Consider the following 27,299-nt stretch of genomic DNA (forward strand, 5'->3'; position numbering starts at 1 on the left):
TAGTAATCGACCTCGATTCTTTAATCTTTATCTCGCGACTCCCAACTTGCCTACAAGACTTTGATTCAAAAATGTTTAACCAGCTATACCGAGAGAAGAAAAGACATTGATTTCTATCTCCCGCATGTGCACCATTATGAACATATTTATCGGTTAGTTAAGCAAGGTTAATTTAGTTCTTGATTTTAGTCTTCTTCTTCTTTATTTATTTATTTTTTATTTATTTTATTTATTTTTTTATATAATTTAGAGAAAATTAGATAAAAACCCAAAAAACAAAGCTCTTATTAAGAAAAACTCATCCCTATATTTTCTTTTAATCTACACCCAATTCACATAATTGAACCTTCCTTATAGGTTTTAAATTTATAATTAACATTTTTCACATTTTTTAGTTTGACTTTTTTGCCCTTCTGATTGAATAAATAAAATATTCCCCTCAAATATAGCTGTTGACTATTTTTTGAATTTAAATATTTAGAATTTAATACAATCAATTTAATCCTTGATTTTTCTCTTATTTGAAATGATTAATTGCCTTAATTATCCTATATTTCTTCCTTTCCGATGTGATCTATATATTTGCTATTGTGTATCATCAGATTCTGTTATATTCCTATTATATAAATATTTTTCTTGCTCGACATGATTAAACATCCTCTCATTAAGGTATGTTATTTTGCTTATCCGTTCTAATAGGTGTAGTTATACAATCATTCCATATTCATTAATTTTCTAAAATGGTCGAGTTAATGTAATTAGCCCATGTAAAATGTACTTGATGTAGATTGATTGCTTTAAGATTTTTTTTTTCCGCCCCTACATTTTTCTCCACATAGGTGCCTGATTCTATGAGGTGGTCAAGGACCACATAATAGTTATGTGTAACTGTAGAGTTTGCTTAATATATAATTATCCTTTAATTTTGGCACATTGAATAATTTTGAATGTGCAAGAGTTTTTGCACTATAATTTAGCAAACTCATTATTATCATTCATTGTTTTACAATTGAAATTGAACTTTACAATATTAAGAAGTTTATTTCTAATATCAAGATAATTTAAATACACATTCTTTTTGAAGGAATAAACCTAAAAATTTATTGAAATAGGGACAATGAGTACAACCATAAATGATGTTCATCCAGTATTGAAATAAACAATTTTAAATTTGTTTTTACAATTGAAATATAAACTTTACATTTTCGAACATAATATAAAGAACATTATAACACTTCATCTGTCATCTCGACTAGCACTTTGCAATGTAGTCTTCATAAATCTCCCAACTACTAGTGCCCTGCATGTTGTGATTCCTTATACAATTGCAAATTACCTTCATAGATCTATTTCAAAGGTAAAACTCTATTAGGATTTAAATATATATATCCAAAATATAGATATATTAATTGTCAATACTATAGGTTATGGAATAAACAACCTATGACATAGAGTCATACAAATAATTTAAAACTACAAAAACAAACATCTAAATCATAGGTATTACATATTAAAGCAATCTAAGTATCAGGTAATTAGAAACAACGATTCTATTTTGAAGGAATGAAACTAAGTTTTGTACCATATTCATAAATTGAAATTTCTAATTACTAAAAAACCATCCAATTCAAGCTTTACACAAAATCAAAAGATTAACAAAGATATTATACTAAATAAATCTGATGAATAGGTAATTTGAATTACGAATATGATATATGTACCTATTTGAAATAAAGTCTCTAACCCATAAGAAAATGATGAATAAACCTCATGAATAGGTCGTTTGAAATCATCCTTTGAAATCATATGCAACTTTGTGAAAGGTCTCCATCCAAAGAAAAAATGACGAATGAATTCACTAGCTTCTATATATAGGAAGAAACATACCAAAAATTCATCATTATATGATAATAATGACATTAATGAGTACTGATAAAAACCTAAAGTGAAGGTAATACCAACAATAACGTCAATCAAACTCCATAATATTTGCTAGATGATTTTGACTATTAATCCTATTTAATAGGTGAATGGGGAATTTGATAATGGCAGCTTCAGTAATTCTTAACAACATTGGGTTTTAATATTTACCCTATTTAATAGGTTTTTTTATTTTGAATAAACCTAATTAATTGGTTTGGGTGTATATTAAAACACTCTTATGGATGAGTTTATTCTAAAAGGGGTGTGTGAATTTGGGTGTAGAATCAAATTCCCCTATAATTTATGGTTAATTCATATCATCAAACTAATTTCGTATTTTCATTCCTCAAATGTTGGTCGACTTTCGCAGCTTGGGCAACTAAATGAAATGTAGAAACCAAATTGGGCATTAGAAAGGTGAGGGCAAGTGAGTTCAGATATAGGCTCCTTTGATTTTTACTTCTCTAGCTATCATTTCGTGCGCTGCGAAAACATTTCATACATTTGCATCTGATCTACACTAATGTACACCAACACATAGTTTTGACTTAACAAAGTAATTACATCAATCCCTAATCTTGACTAGCCATGGTTCTAGTAACCAAAGCTTTTCGTTGCTTTTGAGTCTCAGTTGGGGACTTCACATCTCTTGCCAGTCCAATAGCCTGAAGCAATCTTATCACATACCAAGTAAAGTCGATCTGCCACCATTCCAGACCCTGACGAGCTGAGAATTCAAAGGCATGGTGGTTATTGTGCCAGCCTTCTCCTAGCACCAGGAATCCCAAGAGCCTGAAACACATGGATAAAGTAGAAACTAGGTAAATAATTACGATCAGAAATTATACATATAGTAGTGTTCACCAAAGGTATTACCAATTGTTCCGAGACAAATCACCGGTCTTCCATACTTGCTTTCCCCACATGTGGCCAACCGAATTAACCAACAAAGTTGCATGGAGAACATATACCACTCTCACTCCCTAACAATCATTAGGCAAACAAAGTAACTACATCATCAATGATCAGGTGCACGTACTAAAGAAGTTTCGATCAAAATCATATTAATGTGTTTCACCACATGATCTTACCATTCCCCAAATGAAGAAGGGGAGTCCACCCAGGAGATATAGCAAAGCTCCAAGAAGAAGTGAATGTAGAGGGTAAGTACAATGAAGAAACACATAGAATGGTTGCCTCTTCAGATCTCCAACGTTCTTTAGTCCTCCATACTGCACCAAAAGTCAAGCTACCTCATTTAAAAGGTTCAACAAAAAGTATCTGCAGTTTGTGTCAGCTAGAAAAAAGAATTCTTATATGGAAAGGGTGTATATTATATATAACGCTTCTCTTACAGTCCAATTTGTTAGTATGTATAATGAGACTTGTATACAGTAGTTGAATGAAAGAATTTGTTGTGATATAAAGAGAAAGAGAAAGCTGTGTGTATATGACAATTTTACTTTTCCAAATCGAGAATTGCTATCGAGGATCCAGCCCATATGACTAAACCAGAAACCCTGAAGGGGGCTGTGGGTGTCTTTGTAAATTGGTGGTGATACCTATGTGTGCTCACCCATGCAATTGGACTACCCTGCAAAAATATAATTTTTTTTTCTTCATATCAAAAAAGAACAAAATCTAGTACTAGGTGAATGTTCTAACTTTAACATGATGTAGGTTCGCTCGTACCTGAAGTGAGAGAACCCCAAAATAGGCAAACAAGTACTCGAGCCATTTTGGAAGCTTGAAACTCTTGTGGGCAAGATTTCTATGGTACGACAGCGTGATCCCTAAACCCGTCACATAAACCAGAATGTGGAATACACAGAATGCACCCCAGGTGAAATGAAAGGGTGCCAATAGACAAAGGCAATGCACGAGCACAAGCCCACTAGTTGTGGCTACATCTTGTAAGTTCCATTCTCTCCCCCAAAACTCTCCACACGACGTGTACCACACCCCCATATTGCATATACGTTTTTGCAGCCAGCTTCTTCTTTACCTTCTATATATAGAAACTTATAATACATATTACATGCATGTATCTAGTGAAGCAAATTAATATCCGTCATGGATCAGATATGGTAGATGCATGGTATTCAATTCTGAACAGTTGTGATGGGTGCTGACTCTGTCATGGTGTGGTTTCAATGCAAGAGCTTAATATTAATTCAAGAGGTGATGCCTGCGGGACACTATGAATTTGATCGTTACTGAATATGGGCATCTACTGATGAAAAACATTTAAAGCCTCAAAGGAAAGTCAGGAGTGAGTTTCACCATGGGAAATTTCCATAGAAATGTGTAGGATGTCAGATGCTTCGAGTAATTTTATCAAGTAGGACTGCTGTCGGTCGATGTCTTCTTTCCCTCCAAAACTTCGAGACCCAAGCTTTATGTTTATTACATTAGCTATAGTAGGGGAGAAGAGGTTTGAACGTACGTGCTGAGACCTCAAGGTACAAACTTGCTCTTAAGGTTTCACATTTTAGAAACCCTTCAATCTAAGCTATACATATTTACATGGGGGAAGTGCATCCCCTGCAGAATTACCGGTAGACTAGCAGTTTTCTGTTAAAAGTAACTTTTGGGGACTCTTTTTATAAACAATACAAGAATCAATCAAATGAATGTAGTTGAGAGTTCCTAGTAATATATATAACATGATCATGGTTGATGTTACTATATTTGCAGTCTCTAGTGCATGTCTTGGTTTCACTTGCTTGTATGGTAAAGTCAAACTTCAATTTAGGTAGTAGCTGCTTTCTGTGGCAGTGTGCTTGGGCGACATTGTGCTTAATTTCATTATCGGGTCCCAGGTTTAACTGTATCAATATTCAGGACTGACGATGAGGAAGAGGCGGTCCGTTTTGAATCGGAGTGAATGAAGCTTCGAGTCTCCTCAAAGCTCTCTTGCATATTCGGATCAGAGTCCTCTGTAAAGGCCTTAAACCTCATTTCATCACCATAAATACTTGGATTTATGGTCACTTGATGAACAACAGTTCGGCCTTCAAGCATGCTCACTACTTCAGACATCGTGGGTCTTAGTGCCGGTGATGAATTGGCGCATAGTAGAGCTACCTTTATCATTCTAAGTGCCTCTTCCTTGTTGAACCCAGAACCCAACTTTGGATCCACCAGCTCCATTAGATTTCCTTTTTGTTGTAAAACAAGGGCCTACATTGGGGAAGAAAGTGAAGATGAAATTTATAATAAGCAAAACAAGACCAGCAAGAAAATAAGAAGCCATTTCATGTTTTACTGATTTGATAAAAGGAATATCTTACCCAATCTAGAAGGCATACAAAATTTTCATTTGGCCGATATTTGATGTTGTTTTTCCCTGATACCAGTTCCAATGCTACAACACCAAAACTGTATACATCTGCCTTATCGGTTAAATAGCCCCATAAAGCATACTCTGGTGCCATGTATCCTCTGCACAATAACAACCATCCCATGACTCCTTGTTGACTTCATAGAGAGATTATCCAACAAATTTAAGGTACCAGAATATGTGGTCACATTAATCTCAATGATACTTAGGATGCAAGGTTGCTAATAATGAAGTTATTGTCAAATAAATAAACAGATCGACCTGAAAAAAATATATGTTATCTAAACCAAGAAATGGAAAGAACAAAATCAGTGAATGAAAGGGTGCTTACATAGTTCCAGCAACTCTGGTGCTAATATGGGTTTGCTCCTCTTCGTCCAGCTTAGCCAAACCAAAGTCAGCTATCTTAGCATTAAGGTCCCTATCCAGCAATATGTTGGTTGGTTTGATATCTCTATGAACGATTTTCAAAGTTCCATCATGCAGGAAAGCAAGACCCCTTGCAATACCAACACATATTTTCTGCCTTGTAGGCCAGTCCAATTTCCGTAGGCCTTCCTCCGAACCTGATTATAACAATGATAACTAAAGAAATGTAAATTCATCAAGCTAGTTATCATATATATACCCTTCTAAATTTTCCAGCTTAATTACCAAATAAAGTATGTGATAGGCTATTGTTCTCCATGTATTCGTAGACCAACAATAACTGATTTCCTTCCGTGCAACATCCATACAGTTTAACAAGATTTGGGTGTTGTAATGCAGACATCATGCCTATTTCATTCACGAATTCATGATTTCCCTGCTTTGATTTTGAAGAAAGTTGCTTAACGGCAATAAAACTGCCATCCAATAATTCACCCTGCCAAGATAACAAAGCATTAACAAATGAAATGAAAATACATACAAGTATGAGGAAACTTAAAAAGAGTTGTAGAATACCTTGTAAACAGCTCCAAAGCCACCTTCCCCAAGCTTGTTTGCAGCATTAAAGTTGTTAGTAGCAGCTTTAATTTGTTTGAATCTAAAGAAACCAGTGTGCAGATCCAATCCTCTCAATTCTGTAATGTAACAAAGTTAGAAATACTTGCAGGTTAACTTGAAGCTAAAATGGTAAACATCAGACTTCAATTGACATTCATGGATAGATGTGCAATCAGTGTATGGACCATTTTAGAAATTCGCACAGTACTGTGTGAGCAATATGCATTACTATTATCTTTTCAAACCAAAACTTGATTTGCACAGTTATCTACTGTACCTTCTTCCCTGGTTGTCTTGTGTCCGAAACAGCCTCTTAACCAAAGAATGCCAAAAATTAAGAAGATAAGGCATAGAGCCGAAACAACTCCAACCACAATATAAATCTTCCTTTTGCTGTCATCAGGGGGATTGAAATCTAGAAGTGAAATACGAGCCAAGATGAGGGATCATAAGATTGTAGTTTACAAAAGGTACTGCAATATAGCTTAAGAATATTTCTTATATGGCAATATGTGAGATATAAAAGTTTACAAAAGGTACTACCATATAGCTTAAGAACATTTCTTATATGGCAATATATGAGATATAAAAGTGTTCAGATTAAGAATTTAAGATTGTCATTGAGATACAAATAAGGCACAAAGAAAGCAAATGTTAATATAAGGAAGTTGCGGAGTCGATCTGTTTGTTCCCAACTCCTCTAAGCGAAAAGGCATGGGATATGCCGTTTGAAAAACTAATTAAACATATGACTACTGAGTACTGACTCTTTACCAATATATGGAGAGGTCAACTTTTATTTAAGCTTCAGAAATTTAATTTTCAATTAAAAAAAAAAGATAAGAAATTTTGCAGATTATAGTAATATATTCACACCACAACAAAATGTTCATGGGTAAAACCTTGCAAGAGAAGAAAATTTATTCAATTTTGCATTTCATAATCCCAGCCATGCAAATCAAGGAAAACAATTTGCTCCAGTTGGACAACCAGTGAACCCGAAAGAATTGACCAATAATGTATATCAAGCTAAATCCTCCTTTTTTCACTAGTAATCTTTTTAGTGTATATGTAATCATGATCACATGGCCATGATTAATCGAAAGGCTGCTCTCAGGATTAATACAACGCAGTATAACAAGAAAAATCATAACTAATTACTCACCAGACTGCACTGAGATGGTTGATATAAGAGAACCATATTTTCCTCTTAGTGGAACATTAGTTGTCCCTCTCCCAGCCCACTGAAAGCGGATCAGTAAAGTCTTAACATTAACAACTGCTTTAAATACCTTGATCACGTCCTTATCAACCCCTAGTGCTTCCTTTGTAATATCAAAATCCTTCAATACTAGTTTGTCCTGCAATAAGTTAGCAGAAAATAAGACATACCAACAGTGATTATGAAAAAACTAGGTAAATTAAAGAATATCGAGAGTTGTGAATAGGAAGTTAGGTTATGACAGAATAACTTCGGAGAACAGTTAGATTTATCCAAGTGATTAGACAGTAAGTAATATAGATATAAGATTTACCTATTATGACATTTTGGTGGATAGATGCGCTTTATATATATAGAATAATCCTACATTTCACATCTCTACTTTATTCAAATGATGCATGCGTTGCTCATTCCCTGTGAAATGTTATATTATATACATAAGTAAAAAATACTACAAATGGGTACCTGGATATAAACATCAAACATTCGTCTTCCAACACCATAATAAGACCTGTTGTCTCTGAGAACTATCTCTGCGAAGTGTAGTTTCACAGTGTAATTTCCATTTGCTAAGCAATGGGCATAGTAGGTGAGAGAAAGAGGAGAAAGTCGTGCAGTTGTGTACAATTTGGAGCTGTTCATTTTAAGTATGGAAACATTATTGGCAATATAGTCCTTGTCAGAACTCCAAGCATCTACGAAATCACCAGTGCTACTAAACCCCCAATTGGGTGTGGCCTGAACAAATGTTGCTGCACCTCCTGAGGCTTCATCTCCTTCATACTTGATGCTTCCGATGGTGGTTTGTTTTCCACCACAATTTATATGCAATGAGTACTGATCTATGCAAAGGAAATGACATATATAATAAGACAAATCAACAATATGTTCTGTAGATTTTCCACATTATATTAACAGAGAAGCATACACCAAAGGTTTGAATTCCAGAACAGTTTCAATTACCTTTTGAACATGACTTGAGGCAATTGCTTAGTATTCTACAATACAAATTGAAAATTCTGTTAGATTATGAAACTTAACAATGAGAAATAGAAATTCGCATGAAATTCATTGAGTGAGAGGCTTACAAGTTGTTCTGTTGGGAAATACTTCTGAACCAATTGCTGATGAAACAACAAAAGTAGTTACTTCCATAGAAAGTAAAGTTTGTTTATCTCAAGGAGGTCAGAAGAAAAGAAACTGAAAAGGAATTGCTCTTACAAAGTTTCTCGACAAGTAGTTGGGACAGAGCTCTGAGAGAAGTTATTGTAGGAGATATCTATATTGCTGCACACAAAGATGGAGCTCAATATTAACTAGAACTCCGAGAAAAAAAAACATCATCAACTTATTTTGGTAAACTAACTTAATTTGGAAAGATTGATGAATATATTCAACTTGCCAAAGATATAAAGATAATAACTTAAAGCTGAACAACACTAATTGATACTAGCTAGATATCAAAAAGATTGTAATAAAGTCTGTTAGTTTACAACAAGTCCCAAAAGTTTAAGCTTAGAGGATGTGTTCACTAGTAGTTTATATTCTGACAAATTAATGATTATAAAGACTCCGATCCTCTAAAGAACCACACAAACACATGCTAAAGCTAAACTGTTACAACTATATGCCGTGTCAGAACCTATGACCAATTATCTGCAATGAACCATTCTATACAATTGCATGAACTTTCAGACTATGACAAATTCTGTCCAATTCATGCTGGTAAGATTAAGTTATCCTTCTTCATATCCTTCGAGCATGTTAAGATTTGATGCTGCACTTGTAGTGAACTTAAGTGCAGCACCTGCAGCAGCTTCTGCTATCATGAATTGGTAGCAGCTACTGTTAAAGCTGGTGCTATCTATCTTAACTTCTTAATATGATATTAGTATGTATATGATCCAAATAAATGAAAAGGATGAAGCAGAAGTTAACATGTAATATAGGAGATGAAGAAACATACTAGCGACTGTCTCTACTTTTGATCCAGTCTGGAAGCCCAGTAAGCAAGTTACTTGTCAAATATCTGATCACCAACCAACAGAAACAGGTTCAGTTCAAAAAAGAGCAATAGAAACAGATGTTTATAGGTGTGTGTGTGTGTGTGTATATATATATATATATAGAGAGAGAGAGAGAGAGTAAAATGCTTTTAAAGATAATCCATACTTATACAGCCTTTTTGCTTATATAATTAATAATAGAATGTATCATTTAAGCTGACGAGTGTGAAAAGTTTAGGTCGATCAGTTGCTTTATCTGTGTGTTTGGAAACATCCTAATCTTCCTCTTTTCTTTGGCTAAGGAAAACATCAAAATTTGATAGGCAAGCTAACTATCCTCATGAATTTAACCTTACATTGTTGATAACCGCATTATATTAGCAAAATTTGGAATGGCCCCTTCCAATCTGTTGAAGCTTAGATCTCTGCAAAAAAGGAAAAAAAGGATTCAACCAGGAGTCATAAACATAAACAACATTGGGAACATGCAGAAACATTATTAATGACAATAGTGTATTACCACAAATGAGTTGATTAACTATCATCAAGACTGATTTAGTTAGCCACACGTACATGTAATGTATACTTGTTCAAGGACTGTAAATAATGCACAAAATTCAAGGTTGGGTTGCATAGTAAGCCCTATATGTATAAAAGTGAAAAAAGTTGGTATCACATCAAAACAAACTGAAAGAAATGGAGGTTAAAGTAATATGCTAGACTATAAAAACAGTGAAGTAATGTTCCACAAAATTTTACATTTGGCTCTAGAATGATTCAACAATTTTAGCATTGTAACCCAAGAAAAAGTTCAAGTTCATAAATTTCTAACATAGCCTAATTATTAACAGAATAGTCCTTTTTTTTTTTTATCTTCCCAGGAGAAAACTCGACCACACAGAATAGTCTTATGTCACTATATTTACGTATGTAATCATTTTGTAATACAACTTCAGTAACATTATAGAACCATACAGTATAAAGCAAACTTTTAAGGGCTGATCATGATAAAGCAAATAATGAATAAACAGAAGACTTACAAAACAGCCAGGTTTGTCAGGGTGGATATATATCCAGGGATTTCTCCTGTTATATTGCAGCTCCTTAACATCCTGGAATTTTAACAATTCATATAAGAACAATTCTAATTGCAAGCAGTTTATATCAATCAGAAAATAAATTAAAAGTATAAAGATGGCTCACAGTTTCTGCATGTTTGTCATGTTTGATAAATTTGGAAATTCTGAACTCTCACCACTCAAGTCACCAATCCTCCTGGAAAGGGTCATATCATGCGAATTTATAAGAGTACAAATATCTATGGTAATCATCTAAGGTTTTTGTTAAATTTGAAAAGCGTCTAAAGGATGGAAGCCAGGACTTACAGGTCTGTCATATTCTTTAAGGCAGAGAGACTGGATGGAAGGGGCCCTTCAAGACCACTCGCTAGCATCTCTCTGTAAGCAACATAATTAATGAATTTCGATTATAGCCAGCTGAAAATATCCTCAGAAGATTAAATCGTATAACGGAAAAGCCTCTTACAAGTTTTGGAGGTCTTTCCAACTTTGAAAGTAGTTCGGTATTCTTCCAGTGAAGTTGTTACTACCTATCTGACTGTTAAAAAAAAAAAAAAAAAGAATTACATAAGGCTGAAATCTTTCCTGTGGAAAGAAACTAAAGTAAGGTACAGAAAGATCACTTACAGTACTTTTAATTTGGTCAGATTAGTGAGAGCCACAGGCAACTCTCCAGTGAGATTGTTAGCACGAAGATAGCTGTAATTACCAGTTGGCAGGAACAAATCATTGTCAATTATCATTTTGACTTGCTAATAAATTCACAATGCAAAACACTTGAAAATTATGGAAAAACTAAAAGATAAAATAAAAGCACACTGACAGAAACTCCATGTTAGTCAATTTTCCCAGGTCAGAAGGCACAGGTCCAGAAAATGAGTTGCTTTCCAAGGCCCTGGAAGCATAGTCACTCGAGGTCAGAGCCAAACAAAGCCAATTGGTACCAAATCAATTCTAAATGATAATGAAGAGATTGATAAAGATGGTGCCTACAGAGCTCTGAGAGTAGTTATGTTTCCCAAATAGCCAGGGATAGGTCCTGATAAGTTGTTCACGCTGAGAACCCTGCTCTGGGTACATTGCATTAGTTCAGTTATCGGCATGAAAATTAATTGGCAAACTCAAACATAAGCAAGATTCTCACTTACAGAAATTCCAACTTGGTTGAAGCCCATTCACGTGGAATCGAACCACTAAGATCATTCTGACCCAGATCACTATCAGCCAGAAGAAAGAGTGGTATTAGGTAGAAGCTTAACAGATATTTGGTGATAAAGGGAAAAAGGAAATAATGGAAATTTCTTCATACACTTGCTTAAGATAAGGTAGCTTAGCCAGTGATGCTGGAAGAACACCATCTAGATCCTGACCAGTAAGATTACTGCACAATAAGGATTCGAAAGATCATAGATTATTAATGTTGGGTTCAAAATCCCAGAGTAAAGTCTCAAGAAAATAGTCATGAACAAGGACATAAAATTGTTACACTTGTATGTTCCAAGGTCAATGTAACTGGAATAAGAGCAAGGTAGTTAATTTGTTAAGAGACCATATTGAGTGCTAGACTTGGAGGTCTATGCACTCAAATTTACTGAGAAAGTTGAATTCTTTAGATATCTATATAAATAGACTGGTTTCACTGAAACAGCATAGTGATTCCAGCATATACGAAGAATTCATCATGGTGTTTGGATGCCAAAGACACTAAGGCATGAAAGGTATTTTGGGAAATAAGGGGGTTAAGAAACCTAAATAGTATATCGAGTTGGCTGGCCCTTTTGGCTGAAAACATAGATTCTTTCTTTACCAAGTCTAAATCAGTTGCATCTTTAGAAAACGAGGTTAAAGACAACTCTCAACTGGTCAATACCTAATGCACACCAAGTAATCTAAGATATATCTCAGATAATCATAATCATAACACGCTTATTCACTTGCCAATGAAATATCAACCAATTTAAAGTTCCGAAAAACACGATCTCGCCTCAGCTGATGTTGAACATCAGTATCACATTGGTTAGACTAGTGCCTAATACAACCTCTCAACCTATGAACTTCAATACTTCACTGAATTGAGCACACACAACAAAAGTGGGCTTGTAAAAGGCACATACATGCTTTGAATGTGGCATACATTGCCGGAGAATGAGCAATTGCAGACAAGAGTATTGTTGTACTGATCGGTATGTGGGCTCGAAAAAGTTGGAACATTGCTACATGGATCACTGAAATTCCAGTCCTCCTTATTCAGTTGTTCAGCTATTTCACGAAGGGCTTCCACTGCCAAACCCACATCCACAAAACAAAACATCAAAATCATTCATAAAATAGAAGCAAGAAAATCTGAACAGGGGTATGATAAAGCTTCTCCAAACTTGTTCTAAACAGTATAAATATCTCATACTCTGCAGTCTGCATAACCCAATTCCAATTCCAATTCCATCAAAATTGATTGGATGAAAACATGAACTTCATAAAGATTATGCATTTCACATGTAATATGTACACTATTTGAAACTAAGATTCCAAAAGTAAGAAGCTTTACCTTCATCAGGTGCAGGAGTCCCAGATTGTGCTTGAGAATTGATAACGCAAATAAGCACAATAAGCACAGCAACATAGCTAAAGAAGATGGGTTTTTGACTATCGAGAACTTGTGCCATATTTTTCTGCACAACCCAGTTGGCATTCCACTCTCTGTTTGAGCTGCAAAAGCTCTTTATAATATCTATCCATTCTGTACAGTAACTATTTAAATAGTTTATCACAAATCTGAAAGTAGCGACCCTTCGATTTTGTGAAAAGGAAATGTGCTTTGATGAGTAGGCGTTTTGGTTCTACTCAACACACATTCAAAAGTTATGTGTAATTAATTCTATACGGAACTTCTATATGGTCAAAAGTTATTCAAAAGTTAGTTCTTTACACTCGTCCCGGTGTATGCAATTCATAGCTGTGAGCCAGTTGGTTACTCAACCCTCGCTGGGACAAGTGTTTTCTCTTCTTGTCCTTTCTCGAGTATAAAAAGAGAAAAAGAAAAAAGTTTGGAGTTTTCGAAAGAGATAGAGAAAATAGAGTTGACTGATTACAGGTGTGGAGGCATGGGCGCCCTCTGTAATTGCTTGAGCATGGAGTCCGGCCACACATGTGTGGGTCCCACAGGATGATTAAGCTCGACATGTAGAGGTTTTTACCATTAGGCCATGTTTGGTTCATGGATTTGAGGCATCAGGAAAGGAAAGGCTTTCCTTTCCTTCATTTGGTAACCACAAAATATGGAAGCACTTTCCTGATAGAGGGGAAAATAGGGGGGAAGGTCATTCCACTCAAGACCCATGGGATTGATTTTCCCCTCTTCTTTCCCAGCATTTATGACTGCAATTTTGGATAATAATAACCCTGCTCAAATATACAATTGCCAAATTTACCCATAAAAAATTGATTGATTATGCATAAAAAATTGGGGGAAAATGCTCGTTTACCCAATTTTAGGCTAAAAATTGCCCACTTGCTCCACCAACTGTTTTTTAACCCCATTTACCCAAAACACTCTAAGGGATTATTTCCCCTTTACCCAATTAATTCTTTTTTCTTTTTTTTTGAGACTTTTTTGCCCTCTCCTTCTTTCTCACTTAGAGAGAGAAGTCACCCTCCACCTTGCTGTGCTCCGGTGACCAGTGGCCGGCGCGGTCTCCGGCGACCGGTGACCGGACTCCGGCGACCGGTGACCGGACTCGGGCGAACGGTGACCGGATTCCAGAATCCGGCTATTATTGCCCCCCAGTAATCATATTATTGCCTCCCACAAATCATATTATTGACGTCCAGTGAATTGTATGAACTCCCAAAACCAAAATGAATACACTACAGGAACAATTGATCAATTTATAATCATATTACTGCCCCCCAGTAATCATATTATTGCCCCCCAATACAAAGTCTAATGTTTCTACTGCCTCCCAATAGACCACCAAAAATGCACATTTTTGTAGGATTCACAGATAATTTGACTTTAATACACAGAAAACAACAGGTAACTTATCAAAACACCACACTATAGTGATCCCTGTCCATCGTATCAAAGTCTACTGGGGGCCAATAATGTGTCTACTGCCCCCCAGTAGACCATCAAACAAACCCCACAGTTACATTGCAATGTCAGATTACTCATATTGTTGAACATATAGTAGATCATTGGCCTCCAATCCAATAGACATTCAAAAAAAAAAAAAAAATTGCTATTCGTTGCCAAAAAAAAGAACTGAACAACAATTCTTAAAAAAAAAAAAAAAAAACACGCAGCAACCGGATAAATCAGAAAAAAAAAAAAAACTGTCAGAATTTTTCTCCGGCCACCCATGCTTCCCCTTTAGACACCCATGCTTCTTCAGCTCGATTCCGGTACGATTCCGACCGGCTGCCTTCGTCTTCTCCAGTCGATCTAAAGAGGCTCCGGGGATTTAAGGGGCGAAACTGAGACCAACTCCAGAAGCAAAGCAACTCCAGATCAGTGAGCCTCCAGAAGCAAAGAGGCTCCGGGAGCAAAGAAGCAAAGAAACTGCGGTCACCGGTCCCTAAATCACATCAGAAAGTGCGAGCTTTTGATCATCAGAGTTACCAGGAGTCCAGATCGGTGTTCGGCGATTGACGGTGGGCTTGAGGTCGACGAAGATGGGGCTTGGGATGTGCTAGCCGGCGCCGGGCTCGAGGTCGACGATGAAGGTGTTGAAGGCGTGGTCGGCACTGCCGGCTAGAGAGAGAGAGAGAGACACTCTGGGAGGAGAGAAAGTTTGAGAGGAGAGAGAGATCGATGAGTTTTAGGTGAATTGATAGGGCAAAATTGTCAATAGATATTAAATTGGGTAAGTGGGGTTAAAAATCTCTTAGTGGAGTAAGTGGGCAATTTTGTTGTTGAAATTGGGTAAGTGGTCACGGTCCCAAAAATTGGTGTGCTTTTAAATTTTTATGATGTTGTTTTTATTTCAAAATACAAGGGTATTATTGAAACTTAGACATATTTTTACTTTCATTTCCTTTACCAACCAAACATAGGAAAGGAAATCAAATGGTCTTTCCTGAATACTTTCCATACTTTACCAAACACAGGAAAGGAAAACTGACAGGAATTTTGATTTCCCACCCCCATAGGAAAGATAAGGGAATTGGTTTCTCTTCCGTGAACCAAACGAGGCCTTAAGGTTAAGTTAGTTAGTTAAATTACCATGAGCATGATGCAAATAGTGGAAATCCGTATGGTCACCTTAAAACTAGGGAAAGGAAATTAAATTGTAATTAAACATTCAAGTTGTGATAAATTACGAGATTACCACCGTATTTCAAGTTGTTATTAATTACAAGATTACCACTGCATTCATTCAAATTGTTATTAATTACGAGATTGGCATCACATCTAAATATTTCGATAAGATATTGCTATTGACTGTCAGTAGTAATATTCCCTCCCCCAAATTCTCTCCTTTGTAGGTCGATAGATCTCGGGAGATAGTGTCTAGTTTGACTAGACAGTGTTGTTTCTTCAAGTTTGCGAATGTTGTGGTGTACATGGTCAAGGTTCTTTGGTTTTCTACAATTTAGCGTCTTGGCACAGCATAAAGTAAAACTTTTCAGATTTGCAGATTGTCAATCATACATCTATTGTCTTATTCCGGTAATGTCCTCCTCCTTTCAAACTCTGGTGGTTGGCTGGTGTTCTCCCCCAAGTTTTGGTCGTGGTTGGCTCTTCACAGTTGTTTAGTGTTTTTTTTTGACTTTGTCAAGGGGAACCCAAAGGCTTCCTAGGCCCAAGATAAACCCCTTCGGCGCATGTGAAATGCTCCAACTATGCATTGGTTATTATTATAGGTAGTATTCTCATTGTTTACAAAGCCTTACATTGAATGTATATTAATTGTCTCTCTTCTGTTTGTTTTCTTATGGCAATGGCACGTCCTTTTTTCATGGCCCTTCTTGCCAAACATGATCCATATGGGAAGATACTTTCATCAGGCAGACGCAGGTATTATGAAATGGGCAAGCCGGCAGAGAAAATGTGGTGTTTGATATGGCTTCTCAGGTGGTTAAGTGACGGTGATGATCGGATTAGGAGATGGTGGTTGGTCGCAGTGGATAAAACAGACGGGTCTTGCAAGCAGTTGAAGAGGGTTTGGCTGGAGTTTTGGATAAAAACAGTTTTCAATCTCAAAGATGGCAGTTATTGAAGTCTGAGAGTCTCTCTGATTCCAAGCATGGCCTACTTCAAAATAGGAGGCCCCCACCCTACCATTCATTAAACTGTACGCAGAGCACTTGGGAAATTGATCCAAAAAAAAGTGAGCACTTGGGCAATAGAGGTCTGGTAGCACTTTGTCGTGATGCACAGGAACTGTAATGGTGGCAAGGCAACATGGTTTTACTCATACTAGCAATTGTTGCCCGCGCGTTGCCGCGGGAGCAATGAATATTATTCATTGATTTGATCCAATATTAAAACTATCAAAACTGTGAAACTATTCATTACAAACTTTTGTCCTCTCTTTTCTTTGTACCTCTAATTTTTTATTCATTACAAAAAAATAAAACACTTTGAGTGGAGCAATTTTTACAATCGAGCAATTCTAGGAGTTTTGTGTTGCAACTTCGTATTATGAACTTCCTTTTTAGCAATTTGAGCAGCTTTTCTTTTCAGCTAGGATGCAATGACATTTGTATTCACATAAGCTCAATTCAACTTTATTTTCTTTAGAACTCATTCATTACGTTATGTACATCCTACCTCATAACAGTAATAGAATTTATGCCGGCAGAAGTCCTGCAGAATCAGATATGCACCCAAATGAGATATGCACCCATTTGACTTGATAGAAGAATTTATTAGTGATGGATATAACAATTGAAGAAGGCTTTCATATATGAAGTTAGGCATATATCATAACCAACAAAGGGAAATCAAGTCAGTATGAATCTTTAACAATTGCAAACACAAAGAAGTTGCCTCACAAAAGTGATCAATTTTTTTACTCAAACCTCTATCTGGAAGTGATTTTTGTATTTGCTGAACTTATATATATGTGTAAATGGTGAGGACAATTGGTGCATGACTTGAAACTGAAAAGTGGATGATCAAGTTGTGATGGAGAAAAAAGGGAATGCAGGACACTGATACTGGAAATGAATTTCAGTGTAAAGGTGCAGAAGGAATGTGAATTAGCTTAAAAAATTACAGGTAACAGAATCAAATTTATTAAGTGGATCAGAAATCATCTAAATTTATGTTCTCGAGTACTTCAGATATTAAATGAAAGTATTGAGGGCATATATTTATGTGTGAGAGGAACAAAGATAAACCAAAGTATGAACAAAGATGCCAAGAATAGAATGGATAAAAGAAATAGACAGAAGATTATATCAACAAACAAACTGTTAACATCAACTCCATTAAAGTATCAGATTCCCTTAAATTTCGGTGATTTAATTTAGGTTGGTGATATAAATTTTTGATGTGACAGCAACAAAATTGCAATACAAAGAAATAGCTAAAGGAATCACTGATTATACTAACCTCGCAGCAGAATCCTCAACTCTCCAAACGTCTTTCAAACTTTTTGAATAGCCTTCAAGCTCCAACTACACAGAAAACAATGAATTAAATTTTCAATTTGTAAAGATAGATAAAAAAAAAAAAGAAACCCAAATGGAATTCATCTACTCAAACAATTTGACATAATCTGACATAGTTCATATGCATATATCTCAGGCATATAGTTCAATCAATTACAACAGTGCATTGCATAGGAGTGTTTATATAAGAAGTCAGGCACATCCCAACAATAACTTTAACACAAAGTTTCTGTGACCCAAAATAAATAAATAAATAAGTAAAAAATTAAAAGTTAGAACTCCTTTCCCAGAACGCCTAGCTAACTCTTCAAAGTCGATCTTATACCTATATGGTTTCTAAGCAAATTCAGACGTGAAATGCTGTGATCTTTTTTGAATTGATTGAAGGGGTTAGAAATAAAAGTTATTGAAGATTGAACCTGGTCAGAATTGCAGTCAGATGAAGTAGATAGAACAAAACTAAAGTGAGTGGCCATAAGCTCCCCAAATACCAAACCCTTTTGTTCAGTTTCGGGACTTTCATCATATCTAAAGTTCTAAACCGGTCTGCTCCTTTCGACATTTTCCAGAAAGCACATAGCATTATAGCAAGTCGGCGCAGCACATATGAGAATAAATCGTGGGACGGGTAAACACCATGACCACAACACAACCAAAGTACTTAAGGGAACTTCCAATTTTCTGACTAAAAGAAGTAAGCATTTTAGGCTCTACACGTGATTATAATAGGGAACCCAGAGGTTCTCTTCTCCTATAAATATAAGCATGCAGCTGGACCAAAGTCATACACAACATATCTGTATATCTTTGCTCTCTCTCCACCCCACAGTTTTTCTATCTCAAATTGAGAAGCGAAAAGCTGATTGAAATGGGCTCCAATATAACAGTGACGACAACAATAATCAATGAGTAGATAACATATAACAACATCTTACCATATACATTATACATTATTCCGAAATGCAAGCTTATATGAAAAATTTATCTAACACTACTGTAAACAGCTCCAAATAAACCAAAGGATACCTAAACAATGAAAACGAAATAACAAAAATAGTATCTTTAGATGTAAAGCCTTTTCTATTTGCTTTTATTGTACTTTTCTTTTCTCAGATTATCAGCAGAATACAATAACATCAAACAAACAAAAAAAACTCACCCCTAGAACACAACTGATCTGAGAGATAAATCACTTGAAAGACCAACAATAACAATATGCAAAACCTGCAACCAAAATCAATGACAACCCAATTAGATGCACTTATTAGCAGCCTTGTAATTCAAGCATTTCAGTAGAATTAAATCAATCACTTCACATAATTTCATAGAAAGACTGAAGTAATTCCAAGTATCTATCTTTATTCTCTATTGTTAATCAATAGATCAGAGACAGTGACCAAGTACAAATTCTCTTCGTCCCTCTTTTTTTTTTTTTTTTTTTCCCGACTCCCCTCATTTTCTCTTCGTCCGCAGAACCCAAATGGTTTTGCCCTCTGAAAACCCAAAAGTCACTATTATGCAAACTTTAATAGGAAATCAATTATACACGATCGCTCACTGAATCAAATATGCTTAAACTTGTTGTGCCAGATAACCCAATTGTATAAAATTAGCAGAAATTAAAGAGCAAAAGTACCTAATTGAAATCAAGACTGAAACTTTAGCGTAGAATCCAATCCAAATTACGAACCCATAAACTAAATGAGAAGAATCAACAAAATCTACTTACAGGAGACTTGTCTTTTGGACCTCAACAGTGATCGCAGGCCTGAAAACTTTTCTCTGCAAATGCCGTAACCTTAATCAGTTTTCCCATGTAGTTAATTGAAATGAGAAAGGGATCAATTGGGTTAAGCAGTGATGGATGAAAATCAAAGACGATTGAAGATCGAAGACCTGTTCGCGCTCTCTCTCTCTCACTCTTTGATCCCTCTTGCTCCCACTCCCCCTTTCTTCGGAATAGAGACACGATAGCAACAGTCGGTGCACATGCGGAGGGGTAAATAGCAGCCAGAGGCCAAGGATAAAATGCTCTCTCTCTCTCTTCGGGCAAAGCAAAGAAACACACCTGGACTCGAGTCCTCGATCGTTCTTGATTTCTCTTTGATTGTTCTCTCTTCGTGGAGCCAGGAAACAGAGCCACGCGGAAAGCCTCGGACGCCAATGAAGACGTACACCTGCCGGGGTAATCAGTTAAAAAGCCAAAGAGAATGCAGGGGCAAAACGGGCAGGTCACTGTATTACTGTTCATTGAACAGTACCATTCTCATTTTACTTTTATATATATATAATTATCTTGGAATCGGATGCTAAGGAAATTCTCAATGACTTACAATGCTTGGAGGAAAATTGGTCAGTTGAAGGTGCTCTTATTGAAGAAGTTAAATCTTTGTTTTGTTTCTTTTGCTCAGTTCATTATACTTTTGCCCCATGTGATTGTAATCGGGCGGCGTACATTCTAGCAAGGAATGCGCTTATGGTTCCCGACTTTCATGTATGTTGATTGTTTGTTATCAATGGTAATTACTAATTCCACATTCTCAAAAAAAAAAAAAATAAAAAAAAAAAAAAATATATATATATATATATATATACTCTATAAATTAATATTAGTAACCAATGAAAATCAAGAAGATGAATTGTTGATTGAGCCTTGGAAGCTTGTACTATCATATTCAACAACAAATACGTAATACTACTGAGGGTTAGTATATTTGCCACATTACTATTAAAAGTCAATATACTTATTGGCGTTGCATCTGAGAATCTGTATACTTGTTGTCATTGATATTCACAGTAAGTAATTGACATTTTTATTGAATAAGTCTATTTACAGACATTGCTACTGACCATCAGTATATATACTCACAATATTTGCTACTGACCGTCACCGTCAGTACTTACTGAAAAGCAATAACAAACACTATAAAGAATTTGAACTAATATAATCAAAGCTCTAATTTTAAATAGAATTAAGATTTTATAGAATTTACAATACCAGATTTTCATTTATTATAAGGGGAAATGATCATTTATCCAATTTCAGCTTAAAAATTGCCCACTTGCTCCACTAAGAGTTTTTTAACCCCATTTACCCAAAACACTTTAAGAGATTATTTCCCTATTACCCAATTAATTCTTTTTTATTTATTTTTAGGACTTTTTTGCCCTCTCCTCCTTTCTCACTTAGAGAGAGAAGTCGTCGAATACCTTGCCGGACTCCGGTGACCAGTGGTCGGCCGCCGACTCCGGTGATGGGAATCCGGCGACCGGTGACCATATTATTGCCCCCCAATACTCATATTATTTCCCTCCAGTGAATTGCATAAACTCCCAAAATCAAAATGAATACACTACATGCTCAATTGATCACTTTATATGCATATTACTGCCCCCCAATAATCATATTATTGCCTCCCAATAATCATATTATTGTCCCCCAATAATCATATTATTGTCTCCCAGTAATGATATTATTGCCTCCTAATAATGATATTATTGCCCCAATAATCATATTATTACGCTCCAATAATCATATTATTGCCCTCAAATGAATTGCATAAACTCCCAAAACCAAAATGAATACACTACAGACACAATTGATCAATTTATATGTTCAATTGTACAAGTTCTTTTTTTTTTTTTTTTTTTGTTTCCTTCCCCATTCTCGAAGCTTATAGTATACCAAAAAAAAAAAAAGTGATATGGGCACCTAGAAATTGCTCTGGGCACCCACCGGAGTGTGAGGCTGGTGCAGGAGTGGTCGGGGAGCGGTTGTGTAAGGGGAGCGGAGTTGGATCGTCATCGTCTTCGTCGAGATGGGAAGAGTTGGCGAAACAAGGTTGATGGGACCGGACCACCGACCTCAACCTCAACCACCTTACGTCTTCGTCGCCGTCGGGTTCCCCAAGCAAGACCCGGCCAAGATCCGGATCGAGAAACAGAGCTGAGATGGCCCAGAATCTGCCGGAAAGGTTCCGTCACCGTCATCGACTCGCCGGGCGACAACTTCTGCAGCGAAGTTTTCACCGCTGTGGATCGGACTCCGGTGCTCCGACACTCCATTGAGGACGAGGGTGGAGAGAGAGAGAGCTCCGACGCTCCAACGAGGAGGAGGGGGGAGAGAGAGAGAGAGTCTGATAGGGGAGGGAGAGAGAAGTTTGTAGTTTATTAATTAGATTGGGGGTAAAAATGTCACTTGCGTTTAAAATTGGGTAAGTGGTCACGACCCCTTTCCAACTATGTCGACCCAAAAGACCACATTAAACAACTTCACTCGTGTTGTTGAAAGCAGTCTTCATCTTAATATATAACAGAAGCATAATCATGAAGTGAGTACCTCAATAAGAACGTATTCACAAATGTTATTGACCTTCAGTAACAAACAACAAGATGAACAATATTAAGGAAAAAAAGTGTAAGTAAGTATTCTAAAACTCAATTAAACACACTAAAATTAAATGCGTCAAACATAAGTACAGACTCCATGTCAATTCCACCATGTGGCATATAATAGTACTAATCAAGAACTCTAGAGCCCAGGATATCAATCGGAAGGATTCGGCTTCTAAATTTCTCAGTGATAAAGAAATGTATCTATCTCTCTTATAGCCTGAAACCAATATGCATAAGAAATTGATTCTGACTAAATAGAAAAATAGGAATTACCCATTTCAAATCCTTACAAATGCAGATTCACATCATATCTCTCTCACAGCCAGAAATCAACATGTAGAAAAATTAAAACCGATAAAATAGAAAATTACCCATGTCAAATCCTTATAATTGCAGATTCTCAACAATCTCTCTCATTTCAAATCCTTAAAATTGCATATCCTCATCTCCTCCCCCCCCCCTCCGAATGAGCCAAATCTAACCAGATCGGCGGATCTATCAATGATATAAGAAGGGTACCTCTGTCAATTCCAATCTAATAAAATAATAACAAAAACAAACCGAATATGTCCAACATGAACCGTTCATGTAAATTGCAGTTTTGGATGCATTAACGATCTTTAATTTGGCTGAAAATTTGCTGAAGTGATCTACTCATATATACATAAAAACTGAACGGTTAAGATGTGAATATGTAATCGAAAAGTGGTCAAAATATGGAAATCTGTACCATAAGCTAAGTTAAGGATATCCTTAGTAGAGAAGGCATGTATATATATGATCATACTCATAAAATCCTTATTCATGTCATCCAGCTAATTATACTCTAGAAAAAACGATCTCGCCTTAGCTCTAGTTGAACATCAGTATCACATTGGTTAGACTAGCGCCTAATGTAACCTCTCAACCTATGAACTTCAATACTTCTCTGAATTGAGAAAACATAACAAAAGTGGGGCTTGTAAAAGGCATATACATGCTTTCAATGTGGCATACATTGCCAGAGATGGAGCAATTGCAGACCAGAGTATTGTTGTACTGATCAGTATGTGGGCCCGAAAACGTAAGAACATTGCTACATGGGTCACTGAAATCCCAGTCCTTTTTTTTTTTTTTTTTTTTTTTTTTTGAAGCGAACTAAGGACTAACTCGTCGCCCTTAGTCGAAATTTTATTAAAAAAAAGAAAGGTACAATAGGAAGGGGGGACTAGGCCAAAACCACTTCCAAGAGGCGCAAAGCAACAAGCCGGGCATATCCATACTTGCAAAGGAGCAATACATAAACAGTACAAAGAAAAACAATCCGATAAGAACAAATGACAAACTATAAATCTACAGGAAAACAGAAACTAAGAAAAGCGATAATTAATTCTTGAAGACAAGTCTCTTCCAAACTCTGCTAGAAAGGAAGAGGGTAAGGTTCTCCACCAGACTGCACCAACATTTGAGGCTCCATAACAGGCAAATTTGTCAGCTAAAGCATTCCCTTCTCTAAAGATATGTGTCATTCTGAAAGTGATCTGACTAACCTTGTGTAAACAATTCAACCATGAGGTATGCAATCTCCATGGTATTAAACCAGGGTTCTTGAAGTATCGTAGTGCTAGTATTGAGTCCGTGTCCAACCAAATGTGAGTCCAGCGACGGACCAAAGCAACGTTAATTGCTTCAATAATCGCGAGAACCTCAGCATTAATAGCACTTGGCACCGTAGCATTAAATGAGAAGCCCCCAAGAAAAAGCCCCTCAGAATCTCTGAACACACCCCCAAAACCTGCTCTTGTAGTGCTTGAAAATGAACCATCCGTATTTACCTTTATCCAACCGGAGGGAGGAGCCTCCCAAACCACTGGTATAAACTTTGGGGCCTTTGCTCTGAGTGGAGAGACTCCCAACAATGAATAAACCGGCACTGCAGACGTAATTCGAGCGCAAGGAACAAAGTAGCTATTTCACGAAGGGCTTCCACTGCAAAACCCACATCCACAAAACAAAACTTCAAAATCATTCAAAAAAAGAAGACTGAACTGGGTATGATAAAGCTTGTCCTAACTTGTTCTTTTTTCTAACAAATAGTTTAAAAATCTCATACTCTGCAAAACCCAATTCGAATTCCAATTCCATCAACATTGATTGGATAAAACTAGTGCTGCCACTTGGTTTGGTAATTACCAAATTGACCGTTTAGCAAACCGACTTTTTGATAACCGAGACCAATAAAACCGAAATAAAAAATTACTGAAAAAGTTGATTTGTTTTTAGTAAATACCGAATCTATCGATTATCTAAATTTTAACTTTATATACTATGGTTTTCAATACATATACATATATATTAAGAAATAAGCATAAAAATTTTCATAATAGTATGAACATGACTACCTATACTACACTAATAGTACATGTATTTTAAGTAACCTAGTCAAAAATGGTTAAATAACCTAGTTTTATTGAAAATGGCTAAAACTTGATGCCATAAAAAGAAAGCTATAATTAGTAGATGAATACAAAGTTTTTTTTTTTTGATCAAGAAGAAACTTCATTAATAATGAACTGGATACAATGAGTTTTGGCATCATCTCATACACAGAAATGGCCACTGGACTTCACACTGGAACTTCAACATGACTGACTAACGGAGCCAAACAAACCCCGACTCAACTACAGACTTAACTTGCACTACAATTAAAAGGCAAAGACAATAGGCGCAGGCACACAACTTTGTCAACACTAACTCGCCACCCAGAGTCCTCCTGACCTGCCTTTGATCGACCAAGTCTACACTAGTTGTGACTTCGAACCCGACCAAACAGAAATGCTAGACCGTCAGACCTGAGACTAAATTAAACCGAAGACCATTGCCACCTTAATGTCAACACCATCAATCCACAAATGCTCCAAATCGCCATCACCTCCGACTCAAGATCAGACAGGAACAATCCCACTAGAAGGCCAAGGATGATTGTCTATGCCAGTATGCCACCGCCAGACATTTTCGCCACCGCTGCTGACCTAACTCCAGAACAGGAACGACCTCTAGATCGCTGAATAGAAGATTGTCTATGCCAAAATTGCAGTGCACCCGACCCAACAGCTAAAACTTAAAACAAAACCTAGAAAGTAACTTATTGCTGAAAAACAGACCAAAAGAAACTAAACCCTAATTTAACATGCAATAAAACAAAAATTAAAATTAAAACATTTTGGGACCTGAGCCCAACCACAGACCCAGGCCCAAACTCCATCTAGCCCAAGCAACAAAGCCCGAGCCCAGAACACAAGTGCAGTCGGCCTCCATTCTTCACGCCCAGCCCAAGATCTCGCCTGCACCACCACGCCCACCACTCCGCCATCGACGTCAGGTTTCCACCACCGCCACTCTGACATCGCGGTCGGACCACCACAGGAGGACACCCTCCAACTCCACGATCCCATCCCTACGCAGCCTGGATCTAGATCGGGGATCCAGACCCGAGAGGAAACCTGCCCAAACACCGCCCCTCTCCATCCCTCCACCCACTCGTGGTAGCACCGCTGGATATGGAAGTCCACCATGAGCGCGCCCAGACGCTCGAGCCCCTTGCCGGATCTGCACAGAAAAGCGACGTCAAAACGCCCAGAGACGCTATCCAAAACTCTCCGCCAACCATCCTGCCAAAACCTTAAGCCAACCCCTTCTCTGCAGACCAAAACCCCGGGCAATAAAGCACCCGTCCGACAGCCAGCAAACCTGGACAACGCGGTGAAGCCGGCACTGCCCATGGCCGCCGCCGGACAGGAACGTTTGGAGATGTTGGGTCTCTCTCGCGGCACTAGGGTTAAGAGAGATTGTATGGGTCTGATGTCTTTTTATGAATACAAAGTTTACGACTATAAAATTGAAAAATCTAGTTTTATTCATTCTAATTTATATTAAAAAGAATTAGTTGATCTAAAGTTGATAATACCGAAAACCGAAATATCGAATTTGGTAGATATGATTAAAAACCAAAAATTTTGGTTGATAATTGGTAGCTCAATTTTTGAATTGAATGTTTTGGTTTTGAAGTTGGTAATACCTATAAGCGGTTCGAACCGACCGAGTGACAGCCCTAGATAAAACCATTAGCTTTCCAAAGATTATGCATTTCACATGTATTATGTATACTATTTGAAACTAAGATTCCAAAGTAAGAAGCTTTACCTTCATCAGGTGCAAGAGCCCCAGATCGTGCTTGAGATTTGATGGGTACAATACAAATAAGCACAACAAGCACAGCAACATAGCTAAAGAAGATGGGTTTTTGACCAGTGATAACTTCTGCCATTTTTCTTCACAACCCAGTTGGCATTCCAATCTCTGTTTCAGCTGCTAAGCTCTTCATAATATAATAATATCTACCCATTCTGTACACTAACTATTTAAATATATAGTTTCTCTCACATCTTAAAGTGATTTTGTGAAAAATAAATCAACATAGGAAGCGTTTTGGCACCATTCAAAAATCCAAAACTTGTATAAGTCTATATGGTCAACGAAAATCAAAACCAATGGACGAGTATGACTGAACAAAATCCGATAAAAAGTTTGATGAATGGGAAAAATGAAGGAAGGCCAACAACAAATTTAAAAACAAATCCATGTCAATAAGGAGAAAGAGGAAAGACAAGATGAATTCAGTTTTTCAGAAGACAAGAAGAAGGAGAAAGGGAAACACACGCAAGGCCGGGCAAAGGTGAGAAGAAAAA

The 27,299-nt window shown here is 36.7% G+C and overlaps 1 protein-coding gene, 1 long non-coding RNA gene and 1 pseudogene across 7 annotated transcripts; all 3 read right to left on the reverse strand.

The window, feature by feature from the left end:
* Positions 1-2,381: 2,381 nt before the first annotated feature.
* On the reverse strand, positions 2,382-4,251 carry LOC133729378 (palmitoyl-monogalactosyldiacylglycerol delta-7 desaturase, chloroplastic-like; annotated as a pseudogene).
* A 272-nt stretch (positions 4,252-4,523) lies between these two features.
* On the reverse strand, positions 4,524-26,893 carry LOC133729376 (probable LRR receptor-like serine/threonine-protein kinase At1g07650). 2 transcript variants are annotated; one of them, XM_062156890.1, is made up of 24 exons: positions 26,755-26,893; positions 12,675-12,840; positions 11,870-11,941; positions 11,709-11,777; positions 11,554-11,625; positions 11,384-11,455; positions 11,188-11,259; positions 11,027-11,098; positions 10,867-10,938; positions 10,685-10,756; positions 10,522-10,593; positions 9,838-9,906; positions 9,442-9,504; positions 8,697-8,762; positions 8,564-8,599; positions 8,439-8,473; positions 7,941-8,317; positions 7,419-7,614; positions 6,531-6,668; positions 6,212-6,330; positions 5,921-6,131; positions 5,598-5,832; positions 5,217-5,367; positions 4,524-5,106 (listed from the first exon to the last, which is right to left on the reverse strand). In XM_062156890.1, the coding sequence occupies exons 1-24, from the start codon at positions 26,876-26,878 to the stop codon at positions 4,732-4,734; spliced, it is 3,006 nt and encodes a 1,001-aa protein (XP_062012874.1). In that variant the 5' UTR covers positions 26,879-26,893; the 3' UTR covers positions 4,524-4,731. The 2 variants fall into 2 exon arrangements, with proteins under 2 accessions (XP_062012874.1, XP_062012875.1); XM_062156891.1 differs by lacking the exon at positions 26,755-26,893 and adding an exon at positions 13,106-13,325.
* LOC133729380 (uncharacterized) lies at positions 17,156-20,415 on the reverse strand. Of its 5 annotated transcripts, XR_009856353.1 has the most exons (5): positions 20,074-20,394; positions 19,907-19,959; positions 19,337-19,401; positions 18,119-18,183; positions 17,156-17,368 (listed from the first exon to the last, which is right to left on the reverse strand). It is a non-coding gene; the product is annotated as an uncharacterized LOC133729380 (long non-coding RNA). The 5 variants fall into 5 exon arrangements; XR_009856352.1 differs by having other exon boundaries at positions 19,907-20,392; XR_009856351.1 differs by lacking the exon at positions 19,337-19,401 and having other exon boundaries at positions 19,907-20,389.
* Positions 26,894-27,299: the final 406 nt, after the last annotated feature.

This window comes from Rosa rugosa, chromosome 2 (genome assembly GCF_958449725.1).
Source record: "Rosa rugosa chromosome 2, drRosRugo1.1, whole genome shotgun sequence".
In the NCBI taxonomy this organism is placed as follows: Eukaryota; Viridiplantae; Streptophyta; class Magnoliopsida; order Rosales; family Rosaceae; genus Rosa; species Rosa rugosa.

What these genes read in the sequence shown, in the direction of transcription:
- LOC133729376 (XM_062156890.1), bottom strand. Translation starts at nt 26,878, where the DNA reads ATGGCAGAAGTTATCACTGGTCAAAAACCCATCTTCTTTAGCTATGTT. An exon ending in CTACCTTATCTTAAGCAAGT is followed by an intron (nt 11,778 to 11,869) that starts GTATGAAGAAAT and finishes TCTGGCTGATAG; the next exon opens with TGATCTGGGTCAGAATGATC. An exon ending in TGTTTGATGTTTATATCCAG is followed by an intron (nt 7,615 to 7,940) that starts GTACCCATTTGT and finishes AACTTATTGCAG; the next exon opens with GACAAACTAGTATTGAAGGA.